The following is a 27,766-nucleotide window of genomic DNA, read 5'->3' on the forward strand; positions in this document are numbered from 1 at the left end:
CATATGGGACCCCAGTGGTTCTTAGAGGTCATCTGCCTTATTAGATAGATGAGGACACTGAGACCCAGAGAGGTGCCTCCCTCATATCCGCACAAGTGTCCTGCTAAATCACAGACGTTATTCTAATGTTCTAAAGGCAGCTGGGGGCAGAGAGGTGGTACCGTGGATAGAGCACCGGCCCTGGAGTCAGGAAGCCCTGAGCTCATCCAGCCTCAGACACTTGACACTTCATAGCTGTGTGACCTTGGGCAATTTACTCAACCCCCCATTGCCAAAGCGAAAAAGAAAATAAAATGATGTAATTCTGGGATTTTTGTGATGAGGAAATGGAGGTCTCAGCAGACAGCTAGCCTTGGAGTCAGGAGAGACCGGGTTTGAATCCCACCTCTGACACTTTCTAGACCCATGACTATGGACAAGTCGTTTCATCCAATCTTCATCTGTAAAATGGGCACAGTAATGCCTCTGGCAGGCTGCTGAGAGGATCATAGGACTGATCACCTCTGTTCAGCTCTTTCATTTGATATGTAATCGGGGAGTGGCTGGTAAGAGTCTAGCCCTTATGAGCCAGTCCTGGAGCCCTAAGTGGGGAATTCGGAGTGTTCGCAGGAATTGTGTGACTCTTTCCCATTCCAGGAAAAGCTTTTTAGTGGGCTGTGGAGCCTGCACACAAAACCCCAACCACCTGACTTTTTTCCTTCTTGGCCGCTGCAGGACAGCTCCAAGTCTTTGGGAGACGAGAAAGCCCTGCCGGCTGCCTGTTCTCCCCACCTGGGCCCCGGCTCCTGCAGACGCTTTTGTCTGTGCTGTGTGGTGACAGACTTTTGGCAGAGTAGGCTTTGACCCTGCAAGCTCTGAAGAAGGTGCAGGAAGTGGCGTCCACCCAGAGTCCCTGAGGAATGAACTGGGCCCAGCCTGGGAGAGGTTAGTGTCTGCAAGCAAGTGTGGGACTTTGCCAAGTCTTTCTGTTCTGGGACTCTTGAAAGTGAGTGTGTGGGGCAATGGGAGGGAGGGAGAGGAGAGGTTTTGTCCTTCTGCTTTTGTAGTATCTTTTTGGTAAATATCCGTTGTTAAAGCTAAGAGGTATTAATTGCTTAAGTGACACTGGGGCACCAATCACTGGGATAATCAATTAAGCATTTCAGATTCTAACTGTAACTGGTGATTGACGCTGGGGAGAACACACCAGAATGTTGGCTCCAACCACCCAAGGACACCCCTAGAGCCCTGAGGGAGGGGCTACAGAGCCAGCTCATTGCGACTTGATTTACCAGTGAGAGGTGGAGTTGAGAGAAAGTTCCCCAGAGCTTAAACAGGCTGCAAATGGAGGATGAAACAGGCTCATCAAAGGAGGTGACTTGTCCAGCATCACATGGCAGGATGGTGGCAGCTGGAATGGGGATTCCCAGGGCCGGGATGCAAAGCTGGCTCTACCCCACATGTCACTTAGGACCTCAGCATTCCCGCCTGTGAAAGGACAGGGTTGGCCGAGGCTGTCTTGTCTAGCTCTGACAGTCTGTGAGTTTTTGAAGGGCCTTGCCAAAGCCTCAGTGTCTCCATCTGTCAAATGGGGGTAGGAAGAGAGGAGCTAAGGGTCTGCCCAGCTTGGATGGTCATACTTCAGGGGTCTCGGATGCTGTTGCTATGAGGTGGAGGGGGGTACAGGGGAAAGAGCCTTTTTAAAAAATCTGTTATCCTGCAGCCAATTTGGTGGTGAGCTCCTCCGAACTTGGCTAGGCTAGTCTTTGGACAAGAGACAGTCCATGCCTGGGCCCTTCCTCTGAGCCTTCTTAGCTCTGTAGGGCTGCAGCTCCAAAGGACTAGGCCGGGTGCTGAAGAGGGGGAGCCCTGCCTCCATGCAGATCAGATGAAGCTTCTGAGGGCCCTTCTACCTTGGAGATTCTGAGTGGGACAGATTTCCCCCACATACACACACCCTTTGCCCAGTTCCATGATTTCATCAATGTAGAGAACTTCCAGGTATAAGAACTGCCTCCACCAATGCAGATACAGATAGAGGACTCCTTGGTAACTACCTTTTTAAGAGAGATGCCTGGGGTGCAGAGAAATAGATGACTTACCCAAGGTCACTCAGCCATAGGGGTCACAGGTAGAACCGGAACTCAGTCTCCTAGGACTCCCAGGCTAGCCTTCTGCCCATTAGGCAGCCAGGCCATGCTGTTCTCCACCAGCAGAATACTTGTAGTAAAAAGGTGGGCCTCAATGGGAAGGAACAGCCAGGGGCCTTCCAGGACCATGAGCTCCCAGAAGGAACCTGGCCCTTTTTCTTCCATTTTCTGGGCCAGCTCATCCTTTGTAAATCACTTGAACACTCTGTTCATGGTTTTGGGGTTGGGTTTTTTTTTGACCTTTTTTTTTTTTAAAGGCAACTGGGGTCAAGTGACTTGCCCAGGATCACACAGCTAGCAAGCGTCAAGTGTTTGGTCTGAGGCCGGATTTGAACTCAGGTCCTCCTGACTTCAGGGCCGGTGCTCTCTCCACTGCGCCACCTAGCCGCCCCTGCTCATGGTTTTCTAAGAATCATGGGATTCTGAGCTAGAAGTAACCTCTGGAAGTGTCTAGTCTAGGGGTTCCCAACCTGGGGTCCTTGGCTTGTTTTGTTTTTTTTAAAACCATTTTGATCATTGTATTTTCCTGTAATTGGTTTCCTTGGCAGTCCTAAATATTCAAATTACTAGCTTCTCTTCCATTAGACAGAACTGTGACTGAACAATCTTATCTTCCTCTTTAAGAACAGAAAAAGAGGGAGGAGCCCCATGGGGGAGAGGACAAAGGACAAACACTCCTGCCCGTTCTTGACCCCATCCTAGTTCTGAGGCCCCCCGCCCAGGCCCCACTCCCTTTTCCAGCTGTAAGGTCCAGAACCTCAGCTCCCCCGCCCCTGGTCCCTCTAGGGGACCCATCTGAGTAGCCTCAGTGCCTCTGGCTGTGTCCTCTTGGGCAAGAGAACCCACCTGACCCTCAATTCGGGGAGCTGCCCCCTGCTTCTCTAGCAACAGCTGGGGGTGGGCATAACAGGCAGGTTTGTCTAGCCTGATAGAAATAGCAGAGGCAGCAGGGCAGTATGAGCCCCATTTTACGGATACGAATGCAAAAGAAGGTTAGAGGCTTTCCCCAAGGTTATACAGCAAGTAAACCACAGAGCCAAGACTTGAAAAAAGGTTTTCTGACCTCAGGACCAGGGATGGCTCTTTCTGCTGGGGAGTTTTATGGCCCAGGCTTGGAAGGTTAGCTCTCCGGCTAAATCTCTTCTCTCCTCAGCTAATTTCTATGGAAAAGCTGTCTATACTCAATGGCTACACTCAGCAACTCTCCCTTGTCAGCTCTTTGGAATCTGGCTTCTCAGCCCATCACTCTCCTGAAGGTGTTCCCTCCAAAGTCACCAATGGTCTCCTAACAGCCAAGTCTAAAGACGTTTTCTCAGTCCTCATTGTTAGCCTGCCTACAGCCTTCGCCACTGTTGTCCACCCACTCACCCACCCACTAACTCACTCACCCACTCACTCTAAGCCTTTCTTTTCTCTGAGCTTTTGGGGCACCTCTCTCTCCTAGATCTCCTGTCTGCTCCTCAGTCTCCCTGCCTGGATCTCTCGCATAGGTGACTCTCCCAACTGTTCTAGGCTCTGTCTTTTCTTTCTATGCTCTTACTTGGTGATCTCATCAGCAAACGGAAGGTTAAGCTCTCGTCTCTATGCAGATGACTCCTCAATCTATAGATCCAGCCCTAGCCTTTCTCCTGAGCGCTAGTCCCCCATCACCAACTTGTGGATATGTTGGCTTCTCAAACGTAACATGTCCAAAAGAACTCATCAGCCTCCTCTCCTCTCCCACCCCAAACCTGCCCTTCCTCTACACTTTCCTGTGACTGGTGAGGAAACCACCAGCCTTTCCAACACCCAGGTTCACAACCTTGGAGGTGGTTGTGTGATTAGGAGGACAGGGGCAGGAGGGAGAGATGTGGAAACAGAAGTGAAGAGGCTCGGCAGCAGAGCAGCTGCAGGGGATGGGGGAGCTGAGTGCGAGACCTGGGTTGACAGCCTGGGAGACTAGGGGAAGATGGTGGTAAGAGGGAAGGTTGAGGAAGGGCTGGGTGGGAGGGAGGGAGGAAAGGGCAAGCTAATTCTGTTTGGGGCATGTTGCATTCTGGATACTAAATCTACTTCAAAATGTCCAATAGGCAGTGGGTGATTTGGGACTGGAATTCAGGAAAGAGACTGAGGCTCCTAGGAATTGATTTGGGAACTGATTACAGAGATAATAACAGAACTCATGGGGGCTGATGTAACCACTATGGGAAAGAGCCTAAAGAGAAAGAGAAGAGGGCCCAGGACAAAGCAATGGAGAATCAGAAGGACTAGTCAGCGAGCTGGGAGGAGGATTGAGAGAGAGCAGAGTCAGGACAAACCGGAGAGGAGAAAGTGATCAGCTGAGTCAGATGCTGCAGGAAGGTTAATGACGGACAAACAGGGAGAGAAGATGATCACATCTGACAATTAAGAGATACTGATGACTTTGAAGAGAGCCATTCTAGTCGAACGGGAGAGTCGAGGGGAAAGGGCAGCCGAGAACCGGGGAGCCTAGGAGCACGGAGTGTACTCACCAGCCTTGGCACTGACGCGTAGAGCCTGCTCCTACTGCGGTCCAGAACAACCCATGTGCATTCAGGGGGAGTGGGAAGGAGGTTTGGGAGGGGACTGGCTCATGTGCAGCGTGTGTCGTCAGCGTGACTGGCTAATGCAGATTCCCCACACGGAGAACTGTGATGACGCAGAATAAGGAGAGGCTTGAGCATATGTAGACCTTCTGGAGAAACCTTTTCCAACTGGCTGGTAGCCGGCATGAGAGCCATTTTTAAAAAGGCCCCAGTCAGCCAGGGCCTGTCTTTTCTCGCATCATCCTATCTCTTTAGCTGGATTCTCTCGGTTAGGCTCCTTTGTGGATCATTATCTGGAGAGACGAGTGTAAGGGAGGTGGCCTCGGGGCCTTCTCTCCATCAAGGCCAGGTACCCTTGAGAAAGAGGCCTAATTCTTGGTCCATTGATTCTTCTCCATTTCAGGCAAAGGGGTTGGAGCCTCTGACCTCGTACGTGCAAAAGTGACAGGCGATCGAGGCCCCGAGCTTTCCACCATTTTGCAAAGTCTCTTCTATGGGCTCAGACCCATTTGAGTTTGCTCTGTCAGTTTCTGAAGAGCAAACCAATAGAACACAGAGTTGATTTTAGATTTTTTCATATTACAGGAATAGGATATTTGATTGTGAAGGGCCCTCAGAGTTCATCTAGTCCAATGGTGTCAAACTCAAATAGAAACAAGGGCCACTAAACCATACATAAATCTGGATGTCATAGCCAGCTCAGAATAGGAACAGGAAGGGACTTTTTAACACCCAGAAGGAGGATTCACCTGCCAGTGATGCTCCATCCTGCTGTGAACTCGGTGGCACTAATGTCAGATGGGAGCCAAGTTAAGTTTGAGCACACTTTCCCTAAAGACTGAGGTGGTATAGGGAAAAGTGTGTCACCGAGGTGTTGAGAATATTTTTGTTATTGCTACATCTTTGAAGTAAATATCCCTTCTGAAAAACTAATTTATGTTGAGGATAAATAGAATTGGGTCACTGGCATCTAACAGTGGAAGAACCTATCTAGTGGGGGCTGGGACCAATGGCTTTAGAGAAGAAATGCAGGTTACCCTAGAACCCTGAGGGATGATGGAGCAGGCTTGGCTCTGGGACAGTGAGGCCAGATAACACTTATTACACAGGAATATACAGAATGAAATAAATTAAAGGTCATTTGGGGGAAGAAGCTACTAGTAGTTGGGGTGGGGGGGCGGTCAAGAAAGATTTCGTGTAGAACCCAGCTCAGATATTAATGAGTTACATGACCAAAAGGCAGCTATTTTCCTCACCTGTAAAACAGTGACAAAAGAAACCCCCAGTTCACGAGGGTGTTTGTGAAGCTTGAATGAGATGATGTCTAGAAGGTGTTTTACAAACCTCACGAGCACGAGATCAGGCAGCCACAGGATGGCAGAAGGTGCTAAGAGGAGGAAGAGGAGGTTCATACAGGGAGTGACGTAAAGAATGGGAGGGAGAGAGGGGAGACTGGAGGCAGGGAGGCCACTGAGGAACTTCTTGGAGAAGCATCCTTAGGAACTGACTCCCTTTACCAGCATCATTAAATAGATGGATCCAAGCTCCTAGCTCAGCTCTGGGACCGACACCTGGAACGTTCTAAGCCTAATTTCAAAGGACCTCAGGATCCCATGAGGGGGACCTCAGAGACCATCTGGTCCAAACCCCAATTCTACAGATGAGGAAACTGAGGCCCAGAGACAGGCCTTGTAAGATAACAGGCTCTCTGACCCCAAATCCAGTGCTATTTCCATCACCTCCTATGCCCTTCCATAAACCCTACATGGAAGGTTTGCCCAGGGTTGGAGATGCCATCCTCCAGGGAAGGAGTTCTCAACCTGGGCTTCACAGAGAGATTTTAGGGAACCCATAAAATTGGATGGAAAAAATACACCTTTATTTTCTGTCATCTTTGGTTTCCTTTGTAAATCTCTATCTTTTATTTTACTCATTTAAAAATATTATTCAGAGAAATGGTCAGCCACAGGCTTCACTAGACGGCAGTGAATTGAGGGTATCTATCTCAAGCACACGAAGACTTCACTCGCTTGAAAGGGGTCATCCACTGTATCCCAGGCCATCGTCACCATCTTGGCTTTTGAATCGCCACCGGACTTCAACGACTCTGGAAGGGAGAGGGAGGTTGCTTTGGTGCAACTGTCTCACTTAAATCCAATTCACACAAAAGGTAAGACCTCATCCAGTGACATCACACCTGGGATGGACAATGAGGGATGGAGGGTAGAGGCGGAGGCTGGCTTTCCTCTAGTCCTCCTGAGCACTCCTCTGACACACACTGGATGCTGGCCATGTTTCTGAATCCCCTCGGATTTCTTGGAAATGGTAGCAGTATCTCAACATAGTGCATCCCCTACCTTCCTTTTTCCTCTGAGGGAGGCAGTCCAAGGATTATTAAACCCCATTCTACAGAGGAGAAAACTTTGGTTTAAGAAGGGGCAGAACTTGCCCAGGGTCACAATTATGGCCAGAGTAGGTGAGTGTGGCAGACAGGCCTCTGAGCCCTGAGCCGTAGCTACGTGTCTATTTGTTCATTTGAAATACGGGAAATTTAGTAGGGAGTGAAGAAAAGGGGGATGGAAGAGGGAGGAGAAAGGGCAGGGGGATGGGATGAGAGGAAGGAGAGAAGAGGAAGAGAGATCTATGGGAGGGAGAGTGAGGAGTGAGAAGAGGGAATTTTCCTAACTCAAAACACACAGGACTCCAGTCAGAAGTAGGTGGAATTCACAGCCTATGTCTAGACTTAGTTTCCCCACCTATGAAATAGGGATGAAAACCACAAGGATGTTAGTTGAGAGAGGCTTGAGGCCTTGAGAAACTGCAAGGCCACAGCATTAAAGAGGGAACCAAGAGAAACCATCTGGGGTCATAGGAACCTAGACCTAGAGCCTGGGGGGAGGTCAGAGGCCATAGAGGTCAACCCCCTCATTTTACAGAGGAGAAAACATGCTCATGGAAGGTAAGGGACTTGCCCAAGGTCACTTGGCTACCCAATGGCCATGGGGAAGATTCAAACTCAGGGCCTCTGACTTGCCATCCAGGGCTTCTCTAATTCCTGGGTCTCCCTCCTTGCTTCCATTCATCCTCCCTCTTGTCCTTCTCTCTCCTTCCTTGCAACCCCTTCTTCCTCTTCCCTCCCACCTATTCCTCCTCCCACTTCTATTTCCATCCTCCCCTCTTCCTTCTCCTGGATCCTGCTTCCTCTTCTTTCGCCTCCTCTTCCTTCCTTTCCTCTCCCTGCCATCCCCTTTTTCTACCCTCTTCCCTTTTTCCCTATCTCTATCCATCTCTCCTTCCCTCCTTTCCCCCTCTCCTTTCTCTGTCCATCTCTCCTCCCCCTTCCCCCTCTCCTCTCCTCTCTGTCCCTCTCTCCTTCCTCCCTTTCCCTGTCTCCTCTCCTCTCCTCTCTGTCCATCTCCCCTTCCCTCTCTCCTGTCTCTGTCCATCTCTCCTTCCTCCCTTTCCCTCTCTCCTTTCCTCTCCTCTCTGTCCCTCTCTCCTCCCCCTTCCCCCTCTCCTTTCCTCTCCTTTCTCTGTCCATCTCTCCTTCCCTCTCTCCTCTCCTCTCTGTCCCTCTCTCCTTCCTCCCCTTCCCTCTCTCCTCTCCTCTCCTCTCCTCTCTGTCCCTCTCTCCTTCCTCCCCTTCCCCCTCTCTCCTCTCCTCTCCTCTCCTCCCTCTCTGCCATCCCTTCTCTTCCTCCCCGGCACAGTCTGACCTCACCCCTGACTGTCTGCCCCTCCTCGGGCCACCTGGGGGGGGGAGGGGGACACAAGCGATTGGCTCAGGGCCCTGCACCTCAGAACTTGTGAGCCCAAGAGCCAGCCTCCATGGAGGCGGGATGGCGGGGAAGGGAAGGGGATGCTCATTTAGGCGCCTACTGTGTGCCAGGCACTGTGCTAAGAGTTTACAGATATGATCCTCACAACAACTCTGCCAAGTAGGTGCTATTATCCCAATTTTACAGTTTAGGCAACTGAGGCAGACAAGTTAAATGACTTGTCCAGGGTACGAGAGGCATGAGCCACCAGTCACTGACTTTGAGATGGAAGAGATCCTCTAGTCTACCCCCTCGCTTTACAGAAGAGGGAGCTGAGGCCCAGAGCGGTCAAGTGACTTATCCAGGGTCACCCAGAAAGTATTAAGTGGCAGGATTTGAACTCAGGTCCTCTTGACTCCAAAGCTTCTGTCCTTCCTTTCCCCCCTTCTTCTTCACCTTCCTTCTACTCTCGCCTTTCCCTTCTTTATCACTCTTCTCTCTTTTCTTCCTCCCTTGTCTTCCCTTTTCCGCCCATCCCCCTCCTGCTCCACGCGTCCTCCTCCCTCCCCCTCCCTTTCTCCCCTTCTCCTCAACTCCTCCTCCTCCCGCCCAACGGTTCACCGGGCCCCCCTCCCTCCAGCACCGGCCCCGCCCCCTCTGCAGCAAACCCGCGCCCGGCTCCCCCACAGTCCTATTGGTTACGTGGCCTGCCACGTCTCCGAAGGGACCAATGAGGGGCGGCGGCGCGCGACGGCGGCTTGCGATTGGCGGGCTCGGCCCTGGGGGCCCGGTGCGTCTCTCCGGAGGCTCGAGCGCGCTCCGCCTCAGCCTGGCTGGCGGTTTAAAGATGGCGGCGGCAGCGCTCGCGCCCCGCTTTCCCTGACGGGCGGACCGACGGACGGACGGAACGGGGGACGGACTGGCTGGCGAGCGGAAGGAGCGAGGCAGGGACGTCGGCGGGAGCGGAGCGGCTTATGCTCAGGTGAGCGGCGGGAGCGGCGGCAGCGGAGCCCGAGGCCGGGGCGGGGAGGGGCGGGGAGCGCGAGCGCGAGGGGGAGCCGGGGAGGGGGAGGGGCGGCCGCGCGCCCCGGGGCCCGGGCCCCCCCCCCCACTGCGGGAGCCCGGGGCCAATGAATGGTGGCTCCGTCGGGGGGGGGGGGCACGACCCGCCTAGGGCTCCCTTTGTGGGCCCCCCGCCCCCATCAGCCCCCCCGGAGTGTCCCTTTCCCTCTCTGCCCCGCCCCCATCCCCCCTCTCCGCAGGGTGCCCCTCCCTTGCTCCCGTCACCCCCTCCCCCCGGAGTGTCCCCCTCCCCTCTCTGCTCTTCCCCACCCCCTCCCCCTCCCTCCCGCATTCCCCTTTCTCCCCTCCTCCCTTCCTCTTCTTTGCCGGGAGCTGCTTCATAAGTGTCTGTTGAATTGATTTGAATTTAAATTAATATCTCCAGCCTAGTTGCTCTCCTGGCCTCCGAGTGATTCTGGCCCTGAGCGGGCGGGAGGCTCCCTGGGCCGGCCGGGCCTCGGATTGAGCGGGGCAGCCGGCGGGGGGGGGGGGGTCAGGAGCGCCGCCGCCCGGGCCGGGATCCGGGGGTCCCGGAGCCGGGAAGAGAAGAGCACCGGCGTCGTTGCTCTCGCTCCTCTCCCTGAAATCCAGCGTGTCCCTCCCTTAGGAAGTTGTAGCTGACCCGAGAAGAGGTCCGGAAGGTTCCGTGGCCCCAGAGTGAAGCGGCCGGGAGACCTCTGACATTGATTAGCTCGGTGACTTCATCCCGTCCCAGGATTTTGAGCTGGAAGACACGCTAGGCCAGCGCCCTCCTTTTTCACATGAGGAAGTTCTCTGTGGATCAAACTTTCTCCATCCTGAAATGAGTCGGACTGAGTAATCCTGTGGCCCCCTTCTACCCTTCTAGCGTCGTAGGCTAGAGCTCTAGAGGAGGAAGGGGCCTCAGGCCTTTTCTTCCTAGAGATTAAGTGATTTTCCCAAGATTACGTGTAATCTCCACCCCCTGGCTTGCTTCAGGGCCAGCTACAGTTCCACTTTCTGACGACAGCCCTTGCTTAATGCTAGTGCCTTGCCCAGGTTGGTTCTCCCCGATTTATCTTTGCACGTCTTTTGTTCCTTTCGAGTTGTCTTCCCCATCGGGTCGTGAGCCTGCTCCTCCGCCTCTGACACCGTCTTTGGCTTTTTCTAAAATTTGTATCCCCAGCTCTTTGCTTCGTGCCTGGCACACAATAGTTGCTGAATCCGTGCTTATGGGCTGACTGACGAAACATCTGGGGCGGTACTTTAAATTGCACGGCCACTTTGTAACTCTGTCATCTTCTTTATTTTGCTGTCCTTCCATATTGCCTAAGACCCAGGGCCAAATGCTGAAGCCCCGTCCTGGGAGTCTGGGTGCCTTAACTCCACCGTCATTATTCTGCTTGGCAGTGGAGTGAGCAGGGACCCTCCTCAGGCCTCAGTGTCCTCATCTATAAAACGAAAAGAGATATTTTAAGGGGAGAAACTTGAGGTTCATGTGAAAGGAATTGGACTCACCCATGGTTATACAGCTAGTAAGTGGCAGAGCTTGGATTATCAATCAGTCGATAAGCACTTTGATGCCTGCTGGGCACCAACCTCTTGCTAAGCGCTGGGGATACAGAAAGAGGCATTGGTCCCTGCCCTCAAGGATCTCAAGATCTAATGGGACAGACAACAAGAAAACAGAAATAAATGGAGGGAAGGCACTGGAATTGAGATGGGTTGGGGAGGGCTTCCTGTAGAAAGTGAGATGTTAGTTGGGGCTTAAAGGAACCCAGAGAGGTCAGTGTTCCAAGAGTGAGGGACAGCCAGAGAGAATGCCCGGAGCTGAGAGATGGCAGGTCTCCTTTGGGACAGCCAGGAGGCCTGTGTCACAGGATCAAAGACTACAGGGTGGGGAGTAAGGTGTAAGAAGATTGGAAAAATAGAGGGGGCAGGTGATAAGGGCTTTGATTGCCAACTAGAGCATTTTGTATTTGCTCCGGGAGCCAATAGGGAGACCTTGGGAGTTGATTGAGTAGAAAGTGATACTGGCAGTCCTGAGCTTTAGGAAAATCACTGAAGTGGCTGAATGGAGGATGGACTGGAGTAGGGAAGAACTTAAGGCAGGAAGACTCACCAGCAGCTATTGCGTAGTCCAAGTCTGTACCAGGGTGGGGGCGGTGTCAGAGGAGAAGGGGGCATATTAGGGGAGATGTTATAGAGGTGAAATCGACAGGCCTTGACACCGTATTGGATATGGGAGTAAGAGATAGGAATGCAGGATGACTCCTAGATTTGGGAACCTGAGGGAGTGGAAAGATGGTGATATTTTTGACAGTTGGAGATGTGAGGTTAGAGGTCAGCAGAAATGTTGGAGCAGGATAGGTATATATTTTTTTGTTGTTGTTTTAGTTAGACAGTGGGGTTAAGTGCCTTACCTAGGGTCACACAGCTAGTAAGTGTTATGTGTCTTGAGATTGGATTTGAACTCGGGTCCTCCTGAATCCAGGGCCAGTGTTCTATCCACTGTGCCACCTAGCTCTCCCTAAAGGTATTTTTTTTTTTTGGCTAGGCAATGGGGAGGATAAGTATATTTGAGAATCATCAGTATGGAGATGATATTTAAATCCGTGGGAGTTGATGAGGTCATCCACTGAAGTAGAAGAAAAGAAGGTCCAGGACAGAACCCTGGGGGATATTTATGCTTAGAAGGTGCAGTCTGGACAAGGATCTCGTAGAAGAGACAGAAGCTGTGTTCAGGTAGGAAAAGAACCAGGAGAGAAGGGTGTCCCAAAAACCTAAAGAGAAGAGTATCAGGGAGTGGTCAACAGGGTCACAGGCTGCAGAGCAGTCGAGGAGAACGAGGATGGTTTGGCAACTAAGAGTCCATTAGTAACTTTGGAGAGGGCAACTTCAGTGGAATGGTAAGGTTTAGAAGCTGGATTGTAGGAGGTTAAGAAGGGAGTAAGAGGAGAGAAAGTGGAGGTGTCTCTTGTAGGCAGCCTTTTAGAGGATTTCAGCTACGAAGGGCAGAAGAGATATGGGACTAGAGTCCAGGGCTACTGATTGTTTAAGCCAGTATTCTTTTTACATGCTTTGTTTTCAGGCCTCTTTCAACATCGGTATCTAAAATTGCAGTGCCAATGCTAATTGATAACATTGGGTTTGTTTAATGAAATTTCCAGTTTTAGTTCCGTTTTAAGCACATAAGGTGAGGGATCAGGATTTTAGCACCAAATCTTTGGTCATTCTAGCTTCTACAAGGAAAAAAGCCTTTTTTTCCCTGAGCTCCTTTGATGAAAATTGAATGTCTAAATTGGGAAAGGCCTACTGCAGAGACCGTTTAAGACCATTCAGAAGAATTAGGATCATTGGATCTGACATAGGCTAAGCAGAATAAAAAGACCCTTTACCCCCATGAGACTGTAGTAAAACATAATTTTAAAGTCGTCAGAGTAGGTTCTCAAAGTCTCCTGGTTTGGGTACCTTCACATAGGTTTGATGTTTGTACCTTTTGGCATTTGTGTTAACCTGCTGCTTGGTTTGGATTGGCCCTGCATGGTTGAATGAACCAAGGACCCATTTGGCCATTCCCATATAGATGCTTCCCTGTATTGGGCGGTAATGGATATGTATGAGGTAGTCTTCCTTATAGCTATAGTGATGGGGAAAAGCCATCATAAAACCATGGGTTTGTAAAGGTTATGTGTTGGCTAAATTATTGAGTTTTGCAGTTTGTATTGTTTGTACTAGTTTGTATTGCTAGGCTTAGAGAAGATGATGTGTGGTTATTGAAGAGAATAGGAAAGGCTATAAGGGAGGGAAGTCTAATCTGTTCATTTATGGAAAATCTTTGGAAGGGTGTTTCTCATTTAGAATAACAAATTTCAGATTACTAAATGGGAGTATCTAAATCTCACTTTGGTGCTAATGAGGTATAGGTTTCACAGATTTGTCCTTTGGCCCAGGTGTGGGGATTCAGATAGTTCAGAACTCTTTTGCTTGATTCAGATCTTACTTGGAAAAGATCTGTGTGCTAATACAGAATTGCAGCCCCTGAAATAGTCTTTCTGAGTTGCCCATGGGGAAAAAAGCAATCATTTCTGGCCTGTTAGCTAACCTGGCGATAAGCCTCCCCCACATATACTTAAGGTGGGTTGTGAATTACTTAGTACAAGCAATAATGTTGATGGCTTCATTTTGTATCAGCAGTGAGCTTGCCACTGCTCCTGATACTAAGCTGATTCAGAAAGTCTTCTCTTGATCAGATGAAACTGGATTGAGCTGGTTTTTTTCCCACTCTGAGTTTTCTGTCAGTTGAGTGCTGTATTTCATGCACTACATATGTTTTTCATTCCTCTCTTGTGTTTTTAATTCTGTGGTTTTTAAGAAAGGCTGTTACTCTGGAAATATGCTGCAGTTATAGCTCTTAAAGAGCACACTTCTATGACTGTAAGAGATATTGCAGCAGCTGTTGCTGTGGGAAAGGCAAGCATTTCAAGAATCATTCGCTTAGCACAGTTGAAAACAAAAAATAGTGCTAAAAACTGACATTGTTATAAAACAACCTAATTCTCAGAAAACAAGCCAAGGACTTTTCTAGGGACTGGGCTACATATGTTGAAGCCTCTGCAGTGTGGCTGTGGCATAGGTTTCTTGAAGTTGGAAGAACTTGTCGAGACTAATATAAATAACTGCCAACCAAGGGAAGAAATGTTTTTGTCTTAGGAAAGACAGTACAAAAGCTGTAGTACTGATGACTAGGAAAAGGTAATGTTGACTAGTAACTGGAAAAAGAGTGATTTTTTTTTCGCTGTAATAAAAGTCACTTTTTCATTCAGGGTTGTACCAGAAACCCTTGTCAAAAGAAGTCCAGGTGAGACTGTGAGATCAGATTGTATTATATCCCAGGAAGCCTAGAGATCTTGTCCTCATGGAAGGAATGATGTTCTCAAATACATATAGCACTGTACTTCCTGAGAAGCAGGATGTATCCAGGATATTCTGAAGTAGAGATGGCATAATTTCAACATGACCCTGAACCAAGCCATGCGTTACATTTATATAGCATTTACTGTGTTCCGGAACCGTGCTCAGCACTGTGTACAAATGTTACTTCATCTGATCCCCATTTTACAGAAGAGGAGACTGAAGCAGACAGGTTAAGGGACTTGCCTGGGTCACATAGGTAGTATGGCAGGATTTGAACTCTGGTCTTCCGGACTCCAGGCCTGTTGCTATATCCTGTGCCACCTGACTGCTTACTTAAGAAATTTATCCAGGAGACAGAGTCAAATGTGTTTCATTGGCCTGGAAACTCACCTAATTTAAGTCCCATTGCACACATGTAGGCAACAGTTAGAAAAAAAAATGTACTTTGGCTCAAGTGCCTGCTGTGATTGAGAAACTGCTAAGCATGGTGATACGATCCAAAGAAGGGCAGCAGACACTCAAGGAACTCCGGTCCAGTGGAAGAGGCAGCATGCAAAGAAGTATGGACACAAGCTCTGGACAGGATCAGTTGGAGAAAATCCACAGAGGGAAGGCCCTGGTATTAAAGGGAACTGGGAGAGGCTTCTCATAGACGGTGAGACCAGAAGGATGGCCAGAGTCTGAAGATGGGTGAGCTTATTGTGGCAGGCACAGCCCGGAGGCCAGGGTCACTGTCAAAAAACTGGAAAGGTGGGAGAGGGCTACTTTGAATACCACAGAGGGAGATCCTGGAGGTGTTGGGAGCCGCTGGAGATGAATTTGACAGTTGAGAGCCTTGTGGTAGACAGACCCACCAGTAGATATTGCAGTAGTCTAGGCTAGGCAGGAGGTGTTAGGAAGGGAAGGTGAAATCAACAGGCCTTGGCAATAGATCAGAGATTGGGGATGGGAGAGTGTGAGGATTCCAGGATGACGCCTAATCCCTAGATTACAAGCACAGGTAATGGGGAAGATGTTGGCAAGCATTATCCTGAGGAGTAATGAGAGTTTAAGAAGAGGGGAGTGTTTGGGAGGAAAGATAAATGAGTCTAGTTTGGGATATAACAAGTATAAGAGGTCTATAGCACATCTCATTTGAAATGGCCAGTTGGCAGTTGGAGGTGGGAGTCAGAATGTTAGGAGGGAGATTGGGGCTGGACAGATGACTTTGAGAATCACCAGCATTGAGATAATTAAGTCCATGGAAGCTGACGACATCACCAAATAATAATCTAGAGGGAAAAGAGAACAGGACCCAGGACAGATACCCACAGTGCTTAAGGGTGAGACCTGGGTGAAGGTCCAGCAAAGGAGATTTGGGAAGAGTAGGCAGCTAGGTGGGAGGAGAACCAGGAGAGTGTGGTGTCATGGAAGCCTCAAAGAGGAGAGAGTATCAAGGAGTGGGTGATTGCCAGTGAACCGTAGAGGAACTTTTGGAGAGAGCATTGTCAGGTGAATGAGGCTAGAGTGCAGATGCTAGAGAAGAAAGGAAAGGAAGTGGAGACATCTGATGGAGATGGCCTTTTCAAGGAGTTAAATTGAGATTTAAGATGTTTTTAGGATCTCCACCTTGAGACTTTAGTTAGGCATTTGGAGGTGGAAGTCTGGAGGTTAGGACTGAATAAGCAGATCTGAGAATTATCAGATTATAGGTAGATATATGTAGAATCACCATAGGTTGCAGTTCACAACAAAACAAGGTCATTGATATTAAATTTTGGTTAAATGTAGAAATGTAAAGTTTGTTACAAGGCAGTACTCTCAGTTAGTTTACTTTGTCCCAGTCTCTTTCTGTTCTCAATTGAAGCCTCTCCAGGTTGGTAGGACCTGCCAGTTTCTGTTGGCTGGAATAGTCTTCAAGAACCGAGGGTCACTTTCATGCCATGGTTTGTCTTGACTCATTAGATATGGGGGCAGTGAGGCTGCAGATTCCCCGGGCTTCCTTGACCGTGACATCTCCTCTTATATCCCTTGTCTTATCCAGACTCCTAGCCTTACCTCCACTTGCTCTCCTCTTCTTCAGCTCTTGTCAGTGTGGCTTATCATCTGATCAATCGCGTGAAACTGCTTTTTCCAAAGTTACTTGTGATGTCTTAACAGCCACTGCGGAAGATCATGGATTTAGTGCTAGAATCTAATGGTTTTTGTTTTTTGGTTGTTTTTTTTTTCATCTGCATCCTTTTGAGCACCCATTCTTTCTGGATGTTGCTGGGTTTTCATGAGACTGCTCCTGTCCGATTGTTCCATCTTTATCCTTGTCGAATCCCCTAAATGTGAATGTCCCCCAAAGCTCTCTCCTAGCCCTTTTCTCTTTTTGCACTTTTTTTGGCGTGGTGATCTCATCGGCTTGCGTGGATTCATTTATCTGTTTACCTTGGCCCCAGATTTGTAGACCTACCCTTGGGCCTCCTGAGATCTGGCCTCAAATCGCCATGTGCCTATTAAGACATTTCCCTCCAGATGATTGAAGGCATCTCCTATTTACCGTCTCTAAAACAAAACTCATTTACCCGAACTCACTCCTTCTGAACTTCTTTATTTCTGTGGACACCCCACTGGAGATAGCCTAGGAGCCTAGGAATACCAGGCTAGCCCCTCAAGCTACCCCCCCAGGAAACAGCAACCCCCCCATGGAGAGGGAGCTTGGAGGGTGCCACCAGGATTGACAATTGAGCCGGGAGAGAAGGTTCTTGCACCTCGCATAGGAACGGAGTGACAACCAGGAGTGGATACAGCTTTCTCGGTGAGATGCTCCCTCAGGACATCGAGGCCTTTCCCTCTAACTTGCAGCTGAAGTCTGTGGCCTTCTTAAATTAGTCAGCCCCTTGAGAGCAGGGACTGTCTTTTCTGCTTTCGTCCCCAGTCCCCAGGGTAGCACTCAGTGCTTAGTCAGTGAATTCATTCTAAGCTCGGGGTCATTCTGAACTCCACTTTTTCCTTTTCTCCATCTATCCAATCAGTGGCCCATTCTTATTGATTCTGCCTCCCAGCACCCTAGTTCCTGCCTTCATCTTCTCTCCCTCCTGACTCAAGTCTATCCTTTCCTCTCCTCTCCTCCCTTCACACCCACTGCCAAAGGGTTTTCCTAAAGTACCAGTCGGTGTCACTCTGCTTGTAACTTCCCCTGGCTTCCAGAATAAAAAATAAACCCTATTTGGCATTCGCAGCCCTTCCCAGGCTAGTTTGAACCCACTTTTCCAGGCGTATCACTTCCCTACATGCTCAAAGGTCCAGCCCACCTTGCTGTTCTGGGCCTGGAATGGTCTACCTCTTCAACTTCTTCTCTTGGAACCTCTGGCTTCCTTGAGAACTTGGATGACACTGAAGTGCCATTGTTTTGCGGGAGACGCTTTCCTGATTCTCTCCCTGTTGCCTTACCTGTACTTTGTACACATCCTGTGTTCATGTAAGCTCCTTGAGGGCGGAGGCCCCTTTGTATTCCCAGCGCCTGACATGTCATAGGCATTTGAAATGCTGTGGTCCTAGACTCTGCACCAAGGCTGCTGGAGGCCGGATGGGAGAATGGGTTTGGGGCAGCAGCGTTTAACCTCTGGCTGGCTCTCTAGAGGAAAGCACCTACCCAGTGGGGCAGTAGCACTTCTTTGTTTGGCTGCTTCGTGACTTTGTTGGATACAGTGATACAGCTAGTGGAGAAATACAGAAGGTATGCTACCTGCTCTTGAGGAGTTCCCTCTTAAGTTGGGGAAGCCAACAACCTCATTCTGTATTCCTGTTCATAACTTTTGATGAAAGTACTTCTTAATAATTCCTAGATACTCTCACAGTTCTGTTGGGTTGAACACATTTGCTTAATGGCTGCTACAGTCCACCTCCTTGTTGGGCGTTGGTGGGCAGCAGGAAGGCTTTCTGTAATGGTCCACGTACAAGTCTAAACTGTGGCTTGTATAAAACCTAAGTTTGGTGTTACAGCTGTTTTTCTATGAGTATTAATGTTTGTGTGTGTGGGAGAGAGAGCTTGTTTGGAGATTGTAGCCTGTATTCAGAACAACTTGGTGAATGTGTCCCCTGCCCTCAGGAAGCTTGAGGTCTAGCCAGACAAATAAAACCCACATGATTAGTTGAGTTGTAGTTTAAGACAGCAGTAGGGCCAATATAATCATGAATGAAATGGTAACTGCTCGTTTAGTAACTGCTGTCCTGCTGAATTAGGAAAGAGTTCATAGGCCTGTCAGTGTGCATACTTAAATCAAGGTCTTGGCTTCTCAGTAATAGGAACCCCAAATCTGTCTTAACCTAGAAAGAATGAATTTTACCCCCCAGAATTATTTGGTAGTGTATATCCCAGGGAAATGTACAGTATGACTTGTAACTGTTCTGCTACTATCTTCATTAAGGTCTGGGAGCATTTTAATGATTTGTTTTCTCTTTCCTTCTCTGAAGTATTCTAAGGTATCCTAGACCCATCCTACTGTAAATCAGTTCTGTGCCTTGTGGGTAAGAAACAAAGTAATTGTAACTTTGGACTTTTGGCTGCAATCTGTTCTGGAGAAAGAAGAGGGAGGGCTTTCTAAAAATGCCAAACTGAACTTACACTAAGTGCTGTGATCGTGTCCCTGTGCCTAGAAGAGTGTTAGAAGCTGTGAATGGGGCTTTGTTGGTTGGCTCCATAAGAGAACAGCTTGGGCAGGGAAGAGGTTCAAATACAAATCGCTGTCATCATCAGATAGCACGTACCTGGTGCAGTTGTTGGCTGTGTGGCGTTCCTTTTGTTAAATATTCAGCCATTTGGTGACATTTTTTAACGATTTCTTTGCAGGTTGAAAGAAGAAAAGGCAAGGACTGAAGAGCTGCTCCCTCCACCTAAGTCTTCAGCTGTTTAAGCTGAATGCATTGTGATTTCCAATAATTGAGACAGTGATTCTAAAAGCTGTCTGCATTAATGAAAAGAACAATGTAGTCAGCTTAGCTAAGTCATCAGTGTTGCCTATTGACTAACTTGATGGATTTTTGCATGTTAGGAGAGTAGATTGATATAACTTTAAGTTTTTGTTCTTTTAAAGTGGTCATTTTAAGAGTATTTAAAATATGGAGACATTGGAAAGCATAGCTCCTCTCCAGCAAGAGTTGACAAGAGAATTGATTGTGGAAAACCACCTTTATCTCCCGCCACTGCCTCCTAGCGAAGAGCCTCCACCACCTCCCCTGCAAACGTCCAGTGACGCAGACGTAATGGACGTTGGCTCTGGTGGTGCTGGACAGTCAGATACCCCTGCTGGGGACATGTACGCCCACTTCGGACCCCAGCTTCTCACCAAAGGATCTGCTCCCTACAAAAGCCGCCTCTGCATAGACCCAGACAACTGCGACTTAAGCCCAAGAACAGCTCGCCATGCCCCTTTAGTTCGAAAATTCATCCCAGATCTTAGGTTGCTTAAAGATGTCAAGATTAGCGTAAGCTTTACAGAGAGCTGTAAAAGCAAAGACAGAAAGGTTCTCTATACTGGAGCTGAGCCAGATGATAAAGCCGAGGCAGCTTTTAGTATAAATGATGTGAAAGGAGATTTTCATGTGTGTCCTTTTGATGGTAGTCATGGGAACATAGTAGGAGTAGTGGGTGAAAGTGTAGACAAGAGGGATGAGGAAAATGAGATTGATCAGGAAAAGAGAGTGGAGTATGCAGTGCTGGATGAGTTAGAAGATTTTACTGACAATATGGAAATAGAGGAAGAAACAGGAGGGTTCACAGCTAAAGCAATTTCTCAACGAGATAAAGTGGATGAAGACACCTTGAATTTCTCCTATGAGGTATGTCTAATTACTTTTCTGGCTATTAGAGAAATCTGAAAAAAAATCACTTAGGGTTTGTAGTTACCTTTTAGAAGCTAGCATTGCAGAGGGAATCAGATTTTCCCTGCTCTGCGTGATAGGTTTTTTTTTTTGGTAAAGAGAAAATTAGAGGAAGGATTAAAGTTTTATCAAAACTCTTAGAAAAAGTTGTCACTAATAATTTTTCCTTTTTTTGGGCCAGTTTAAACAAATAACCCTTTCGGAAGGTGCTGCTGTGGACTGTGCATCTGTGGTGTGTTTAACTGATTTGTGGCTTGAGTGTATAGTGAGAGATTTCATTCAATTTGTCTTTCAGATGATCTTGAACCATTAAATGGAGATCCAGTGACCATATTTGAAAGCTGCCATTTATTTTTCTCTTATTTTGCTGTGATCTTTTAAGAATGATATTACATCTGCCAGTGGAATAGTCAGTAGTATCTGTTCTTGAGGAGCCCTGGGATAGAATGTCTGATTGATAGAGTGTTTTGCAGGATGATTTTGACAATGATGTGGATGCGCTTCTAGAAGAGGGTCTTTGTGCCCCGAAAAAGAGGAAAATCGAAGAGAAATATGGAGGGGAAAGTGATCACCTGTCTGATGGAGAAACAACTGTGCAGCCAATGATGACCAAAATAAAGACTGTTCTTAAAAGTAAGCTGCTTCTTCAGTTTAAAATCCCTCTTTTGAAGGTAGCAGAGGACACAACTAGCTGTGACTAGGCCTGTTAATAGGGTCGTGTTTATGGTGTGTTTTTACTGTGTTTAGCCCCATTAGACCAAGAAGACTTTTATTTCTAAAATGGTGCTCCAGCTAGGTTGGAAAGAGGATCACAGGCTCCAAGATTGAGGGTTGGTGGGCCTCCAAGTCCATCTAGTCCAACTCATTTTACAGATGAGGAAACCCAAGGCCAAGAAGAGCATCAAACAGGTCCATCACAGAAGAAAGATTTGAACGGGGCTTTGCGCTTTTTTCCATTATGCCTTACAGTGCAGAGATGGACTTGAGGCAATCCAGCCTCCTTGTCTGGGAGAATAAAGTCCACTCCTGGGGAGCTGGAGGCTCCTTAAAGGTCCTTGAAGAAACAGGCGCTGTTTCCTTTAACTGGGATGCTGACTCATAGCAAACAGGCTTATTAAATACTCTTGGCCATTGCTTTTATGAGGTCTGGAGAGCAACTACCAAAGTCTGAATTGCAGCCCGAGGGTGGAAAATGGGTCCAGAAAAAAGGGTTCCTCACATTCATTCCCTGAAAGGAAGTTAAAGCTGGGGAGGATGCAGTTATATGGGTTGTCAGCTCGTGGCTATGGGGGTGGACTGAAAGGCCAGCTGGAGTGAGAGGTGAATCCTGTCCATGGATCTTAAGAGTTCTAGACCTGCCTCTGAATTTAGCATGTGACCTCAACATTAGCTGTCCGATCTGCACAGCGGTTCTCATGATCCCCAGAGTCACTGAGAGGTATTAGGCTAGCGAAAAGCAGCTCTTATCTTGTCCTTTGGTACCAATTAGGGTTAGTACTTGAAAGCAAGACCTTTTCCCTTATTAGCCACAGTAAGGCAGGCGATCCTTAAAGTCTCTCTTGCCCACCAGATCCTAGGCTTCCTCTAACCACGTTTCGAAAGCACATCAGTATCTTCTTGGCACATGTGACTACATTCGATGTAAGCGTACAGAAATGACAACGCAGGTGCTGCTAACTGTAGATCTGCTTTGTGTTTCTGTGAAACACATTCTCTTGGGACTGCGTTATAATGAGCCTCCATTCAGTGCAGTTATTATTGTCCTAGTTACAAAGATCATCAGAATGGCACTTTAACTAAAGCTTTCTTTGGAGCTTTTAAATATTTCCTGTGCTTCTGTTCATATCCTTTGCTGTGCCAGTGGAACTCAAATTCCATCAGGTCTGGCCAAACTGGAAAGGTTTGGATTTTGGGTCCAGATTTTATGTTGTCTGAAAACCCAAGTGATGAATTTTAAGTGATTATAGTAACTCATCTGACTCTCTCTGGAGGTGTGGAGGGATCCCATCTGGGTACTAAGTAAAAGGAATGTCTGCACTAAGGAAATCACAGATCCTTGCCTGCCCCTGCAAGCAGTAGTTTTAGGGAAACCTTGACCAGGTTTATGCTTTTAACCAGGAGCCTCTTCTATCAGAAAGGTATTGTGCAGAAAGCTGTTAAGAAGGATTTGATTAGCACTTTATTTTTGATTGTCCATGAAAGTAGGAAAAGAGTCATACTTTTTTGTCCTAAATTGGTCTTTATAAATTATTAGTTTTGAGATGATTTTCAAAATTGTAAAATGAGGGAAAATAGTATCAGTAAAGTAAAATAACTTTTCATCCTAATCTTTGAGGGTAAAGAGATGGTGTGTGTCAACAGAAGAAACATTAGAATGAAAAATATTACAGTTAAGAGCAGTGGTGTTAGTTTCCCAATTACATTTTAATCTGGTGGGAGTTTTGCCTGAAGCTGGAGGCCTGGCCATGAGTCTGACACATCTGGTTAGGGGCTACAGGAGAAACCAAAAGAATGCTGAGATTGTAGTGAGAAGATTTTGAGTTCCAGTTGTTTACTAGGCACTAGCTGTATGGCCTCGGTTTACCCCCATCAATGAAGAGAGTGATACTTGGGTCAGTTATTCTCACTGGGTTGTCAGCTGAGCATTTTGTGAACAGCATTCAGAATATGAAGACTCATTGTGAAAATCAATAGGTATAGGTTTATGGTTTGGTTAAGGGAGGGGATTTTTTTGGGGGTTTCTACAAAAATTTTAAAGTTTTTTTTATCAGATTTAATTAAATGAACATTTTCTTTAAAAAGCTAAAGCTTCAAGTAATTCCAGGATTTTCTTGTCTTTTTATAAAGGCCGTGGCCGCCCGCCCACAGAACCATTACCTGATGGATGGATCATGACATTCCATAACTCTGGAATTCCTGTCTATCTGCATAGAGAATCTAGAGTTGTTACCTGGTCCAGACCATACTTCTTAGGAACAGGAAGCATAAGGGTAGGGGGTTCGTTGGTCATTGGTAATGTAAGAATTTAATTTTAATTGTATTTAGAAAGACTGAAATCACCTTCGTTAGTTTTTGAAGTGAGAGCTGTAAATGTTCAAATTTAGAATTGCATGTTTTGGAAAATTTTCGTTTGTAGCTAACCAGAGTCCAGTAAGAGAAATCAGATTTTCAGAACTCAGCTGATGCAGATTGCGTGCTGGAATTCATGAAGCATCACTCTTTTACTGTCTGTCCAGAAACATGATCCTCCCCTGAGCAGCATTCCTTGTCTACATTATAAGAAAATGAAGGACAATGAGGAAAGAGAACTCAGCAATGACATCACCCCAATTGGGGATGCCTCCCCAATCAAGTCCATGGAGAAGACTTCTGAGCTGGACAGCCAGACTGAGGAGCCAGACTCCACAGCGGTAGACTCTGGGTCCCTTGATGAGAAAGAACCTCTAGGGGGAGACACAGCCCAAGGAGCCTTAGGACAAGTTAAGGCCAAAGTGGAAGTGTGTAAAGATGAATCTGTGGGTAAGTCTCCAATCAGTCTGTAAGCATTAATGAGGGCCTGCTTTCTGCAAGGTGCTGGACTAAGTGCTGGGCTTAGAGGAAAGAAGGGGAAACATCATGTCTGCAGATGTTGATACAAAGTTATTGTGGGGAGGAGAAGGGGGGACTGGGCAGTGGCCTTCACTGAAGTGAGGCTTCTGAGAGGCCAGATAGGAAGGGCGGAGCTACCAAGATGAAGGCTGCACAGGAAATGTTCTGGATGGGGAAGAGTGAGCAGGCTGGGCTAGCAGGAGAATAACGTATAATGTGCAGTAGTCCTAGGAAGGTGGGCTGGAGTCAAGTATTGAAGAGGTTTGTGTTTGAGACTAGACATACTAGTGAGCAGTGGAGTGATGTGGGCTGATTTATACTTTAGGAAAAGAATTTTGACTTTATAGAGAACAGAGTGGAAAGGAGAGAGATCAGAGCAAGGAAACAGTCTTCCATTGAGAATGGGAAGCACTAGCAGTTTAAGAGAGGTGATGAAGGCCTGTCTGTTGGTAGGGGGTATAGATAAAGAGATGTTGGGACTAAGATTTGGCAACTAGATGAGTTTTGCCAGATGGCTTTTCTTCCTACCTCTTTTACCCTTTTATTTAAGGAATAGCTGGTAGGTTAAGGGAGAGGGGTATGATATATTTGGAAAAGGAAGGCATACTTTTTAATTTTAATTTTAAAAAAAGCTTTTTAAATTAATGGTATTGGGGGAGTTGGAAGCTTCAAGGTTATTAACCTGGGTGGGTGACTTGGAAAGATGTTGGTACCCTTGCCAGAAATTGGAAATACAGGAGGAGGGATTTGTTTGGCGGGAAAAAGGAGTACTGTTTTGGACCATGGGGTGAGATGCCTATGGGATTTCTAGGTGGGTGGTGCCCAACAGACAGCTGATGATGCAGAACTGAGCTCAGTAGAGACTTGAGCTAGACATGACCATTGTACTCACAGACATGGTAGTATCCATGAGAAAGACGCCCTCTGAGAGGGCCTTGGAGTGCACATACCCGCAGTTAGGAGATGGTATATGGATAGTGGTCCTACGGAGGAGATGGAGAAAAGGCTTGACACACAAGAGGAGAATTAAGCTTATGGGCAGCTTGTTAAGCATTAGGAGATGATGTGGTTGTATATCACATTTCTCTACTGCTGTGGAGTTTACACAAAACTTCCTTCGCAGACCTCTAAGTTGAGTCAGGATTTTTCGGAGGCCAAGGTTACAAGCAAATGGTAGGAAAAAGGATTTAAACCCTGGTCTTCTGATGTCATGGCCAGTGATCTTTGTACACTCTATCTACTCTGTCACCTATCACTTGGAAGTATGAGAAGATTCACTGGAATAAGATTATTGTCCCTCCAGGGAGGGACTCTCATTGTGATGTAAGGGTGATTCTGGATTCTCAAATGTGATGCCAACAGAAGGTGGCACTCTACCATGCTGGAAAGGTGTTGAGTGTGGGCCTGGCAACAGGTGGTGGCTGAGCTTTTGGAACAGCAGCCTGCTGCTTGTGGGCATCAGTGAAACAAAAAAAAAATGCTAGGATGCCCTTATTCAGTCCGTTGTTGAGACTCAAGTCCATCTAAAGAATTGCTATAACTGTGGTTTAAGCTTTTGATATTCTGGTTGTGACCTCCTTGTTTGGAGGCACGACCCATCAGTCTTGACATTGTTACTGTCAGTGAAAACAGAAGAGAGAAGGGACTTGCAGCAAATCAGAGAGATGGCTCGTCACCTCTCTTTGGAGACAAGTAGGAGGAGTTGGTAGAATTGGTTTCTTCATGAAGCCGAAGGCAACAAGAAGCATTATTTCCTGGGACTCCTGAAAATCTTGTATTGTAATGCTGTTGATAGATATTTCTAAAAACCACCTCCATAAGACAGCTGCAACTTGTGTGCCAACGTCAGCTGTAGAAAGGCTGATACGGTGGGGAGATTGAATGAATGATTTGCTAAAATAAAAATCTGAGTGTCAGACTACAAGGAAGAAATGAGACAATCATTTGAGTGAGGTATGCTTTTGAGACAATGCCAGCTTGACCTGTTTATAGACTATATTGATGATGAAACAGAGCATGGACAAAAGAACAGACACTGACAAAATGCTCATTTCCTAAGAAGTTAAACATGGGTCAATTCAAGCAAGGTCAGAAGAATGTAGAAGCTGCCAGTAAGTACTTGCTATTCTCTCCAAGCGGAAAGATGGCAACCAAGGGCAACAAAAGCTTCAAACATGAGCTTGGTTATTTAGGCTTCCAGAGGACATTCATTGGAAGATTATAGATATGATTGCCTCATAAAATAACTCAGCTGAAAGCAGTGGTGGGGAAGACAAGTCCTGTGGATAGCTTGTTGAACGACCTAGTGGAGTTCATTATCTAGTCACTTCAGTCATGTCCAGCTCTTCCAGACCCCATTTGGGGTTTGTGTTTGTTTTTGTTTTCTTTGTTGTGTTTTGGCAAAGATCCTGGAGTGGTTTGCCATTTTCTTCTCCAGCTCATTTTACAAATGAGGAAACTGAGGCTAACAGGGTTAAGTAACTTGCCCAGGGTCACACAGCTGGTAAGTTATATCAGAGACCAGATTTGAACTCTTCCTGACTCTAACGCTGGCACTCTATCCACCATGCCACCTCCCCTATCTGCTGCCAAAGACATGTAATTTAAGGATGAGGTGGAAACAACAACAACAACAACAAAATGAAAAAGATCTGCAAATAGTTGTATTGTTCATTAGCAGCCACTATTTATGAAGCAGAATTAGAAACAGCATTAAAGAGAAGAAAGATGGGAAGAGCAGCTGATTTGACCAAATATGGAGGAAGAAGGGAGGGGTCACAGTGGGATTGATTTTTCAGTGTATCTGGAAAAGGGAAAGAAATGTCATAAGCAGTGCTTGGAAAAGGTTATAAGCCAAAAAGGTAACCAAGAAAATATTAATTCCTAATCCATATGCCTACTTTTTCATCCCTACAAAGTCTTTTAGGATACTCTTCAGGTATCGAATGCATCCTTGATAAAGACGAAGGGAGGGAATAGATGGGTTTCCCAAGCAATATTCAAAGCAATTGACCAGAAGGGGCAGAATACAGGATCCCATTGGACTTGTTTGCTTAACTGTGGAAAAGAATTTGTTTCTATAGAACAAAATGCCCCATAGAAGGCCCTCCAAAAAGATGTCTCATGCATAAGTCAGAATTGTTACAAGCATCTTGGGAAGGTGTTAAAATAGAGAGCCTTGGTGCTCTGCTCACAGACATCAGTGGAAGGATAAAACAGGGAGATGCCTGTCTGCCAAAGGTGTTTGCCAGGAGTGTGGAGCACAGTCCACGTTCCTGCATTTTCCATCTAACACACATGGGTCTACCTGCATGTTGATGTTAATAGAGTTTGTGTGTGTACACATGCCACCCATGTTTGTGCCTACTTAGATAGTCAGATAACCTTTAGTAATGGCTGTGTGCTGTGTCTTTACAGCATAACAGGTTCATTATTTTAGGTTTGGTCCCCAACAGATTGGGTTTAGTGAACTTTGGGGTGACTTAATTTTTTCATTCACCATTTTAAAATGTTAAAGAGGGAAAAGTTGTGTTTACTTGAGAGTCATCCTGGATGTAGCACGCTTGTTCCACAGAAACTACTGTTGTAGTTTTCACTTCCAGATATTCTTCTCCCTTTCCATTACGTGGTGAGACATCCACACGAATAGAATTGGACAATGAGTGCATTTTCCCACCTGCCCTGCCCCCAGTCCTGCAGAGAAGAGGGGATGGTAGTGCTTTGGTTTTCTTGTCTCTTCCACAGCAAGCTTGGTCATCACGATTACACAGTGTTCCTAGGCCCCTTTGATTCAGTTCAAAAAGGCTCATGCTTCTCTGCAGGCTTTGTAGTCATCCTTCTTACGGCATGGTGATACTGAGTTCAGGTGCCGTACCTATGCAGTGGGCATCTCCTTTGTCTCCAGTACTTTGCTGCAGCAAGGTATTGCCAGGCAGTCAACAGTGTAGTATAAATGAGACCT

The 27,766-nt window shown here is 47.1% G+C and overlaps 1 protein-coding gene across 3 annotated transcripts in view; it reads left to right on the top strand.

The window, feature by feature from the left end:
* Nucleotides 1-9,251: 9,251 nt before the first annotated feature.
* The window catches only part of DGCR8 (DGCR8 microprocessor complex subunit), a 36,382-nt gene continuing 17,867 nt past the window's right edge, over nt 9,252-27,766 (top strand). For 2 of the 3 annotated variants that reach the window (XM_020996340.2, XM_020996342.2), the window contains exons 1-5: nt 9,252-9,415; nt 19,187-20,175; nt 20,691-20,850; nt 23,065-23,207; nt 23,454-23,736. In XM_020996340.2, the coding sequence (XP_020851999.1) occupies nt 19,456-20,175; nt 20,691-20,850; nt 23,065-23,207; nt 23,454-23,736 (1,306 nt within the window). In that variant the 5' untranslated portion in view covers nt 9,252-9,415; nt 19,187-19,455. Of the gene's footprint in view, nt 9,416-10,102; nt 10,513-19,186; nt 20,176-20,690; nt 20,851-23,064; nt 23,208-23,453; nt 23,737-27,766 lie in introns of all 3 variants that reach the window. The other variant, XM_020996341.2, reaches the window with a different exon arrangement.

This window comes from Phascolarctos cinereus, unplaced genomic scaffold (assembly GCF_003287225.1).
Source record: "Phascolarctos cinereus isolate Bilbo 61053 unplaced genomic scaffold, phaCin_HiC Scaffold_4;HRSCAF=312, whole genome shotgun sequence".
Classification (NCBI taxonomy): domain Eukaryota; kingdom Metazoa; phylum Chordata; class Mammalia; order Diprotodontia; family Phascolarctidae; genus Phascolarctos; species Phascolarctos cinereus.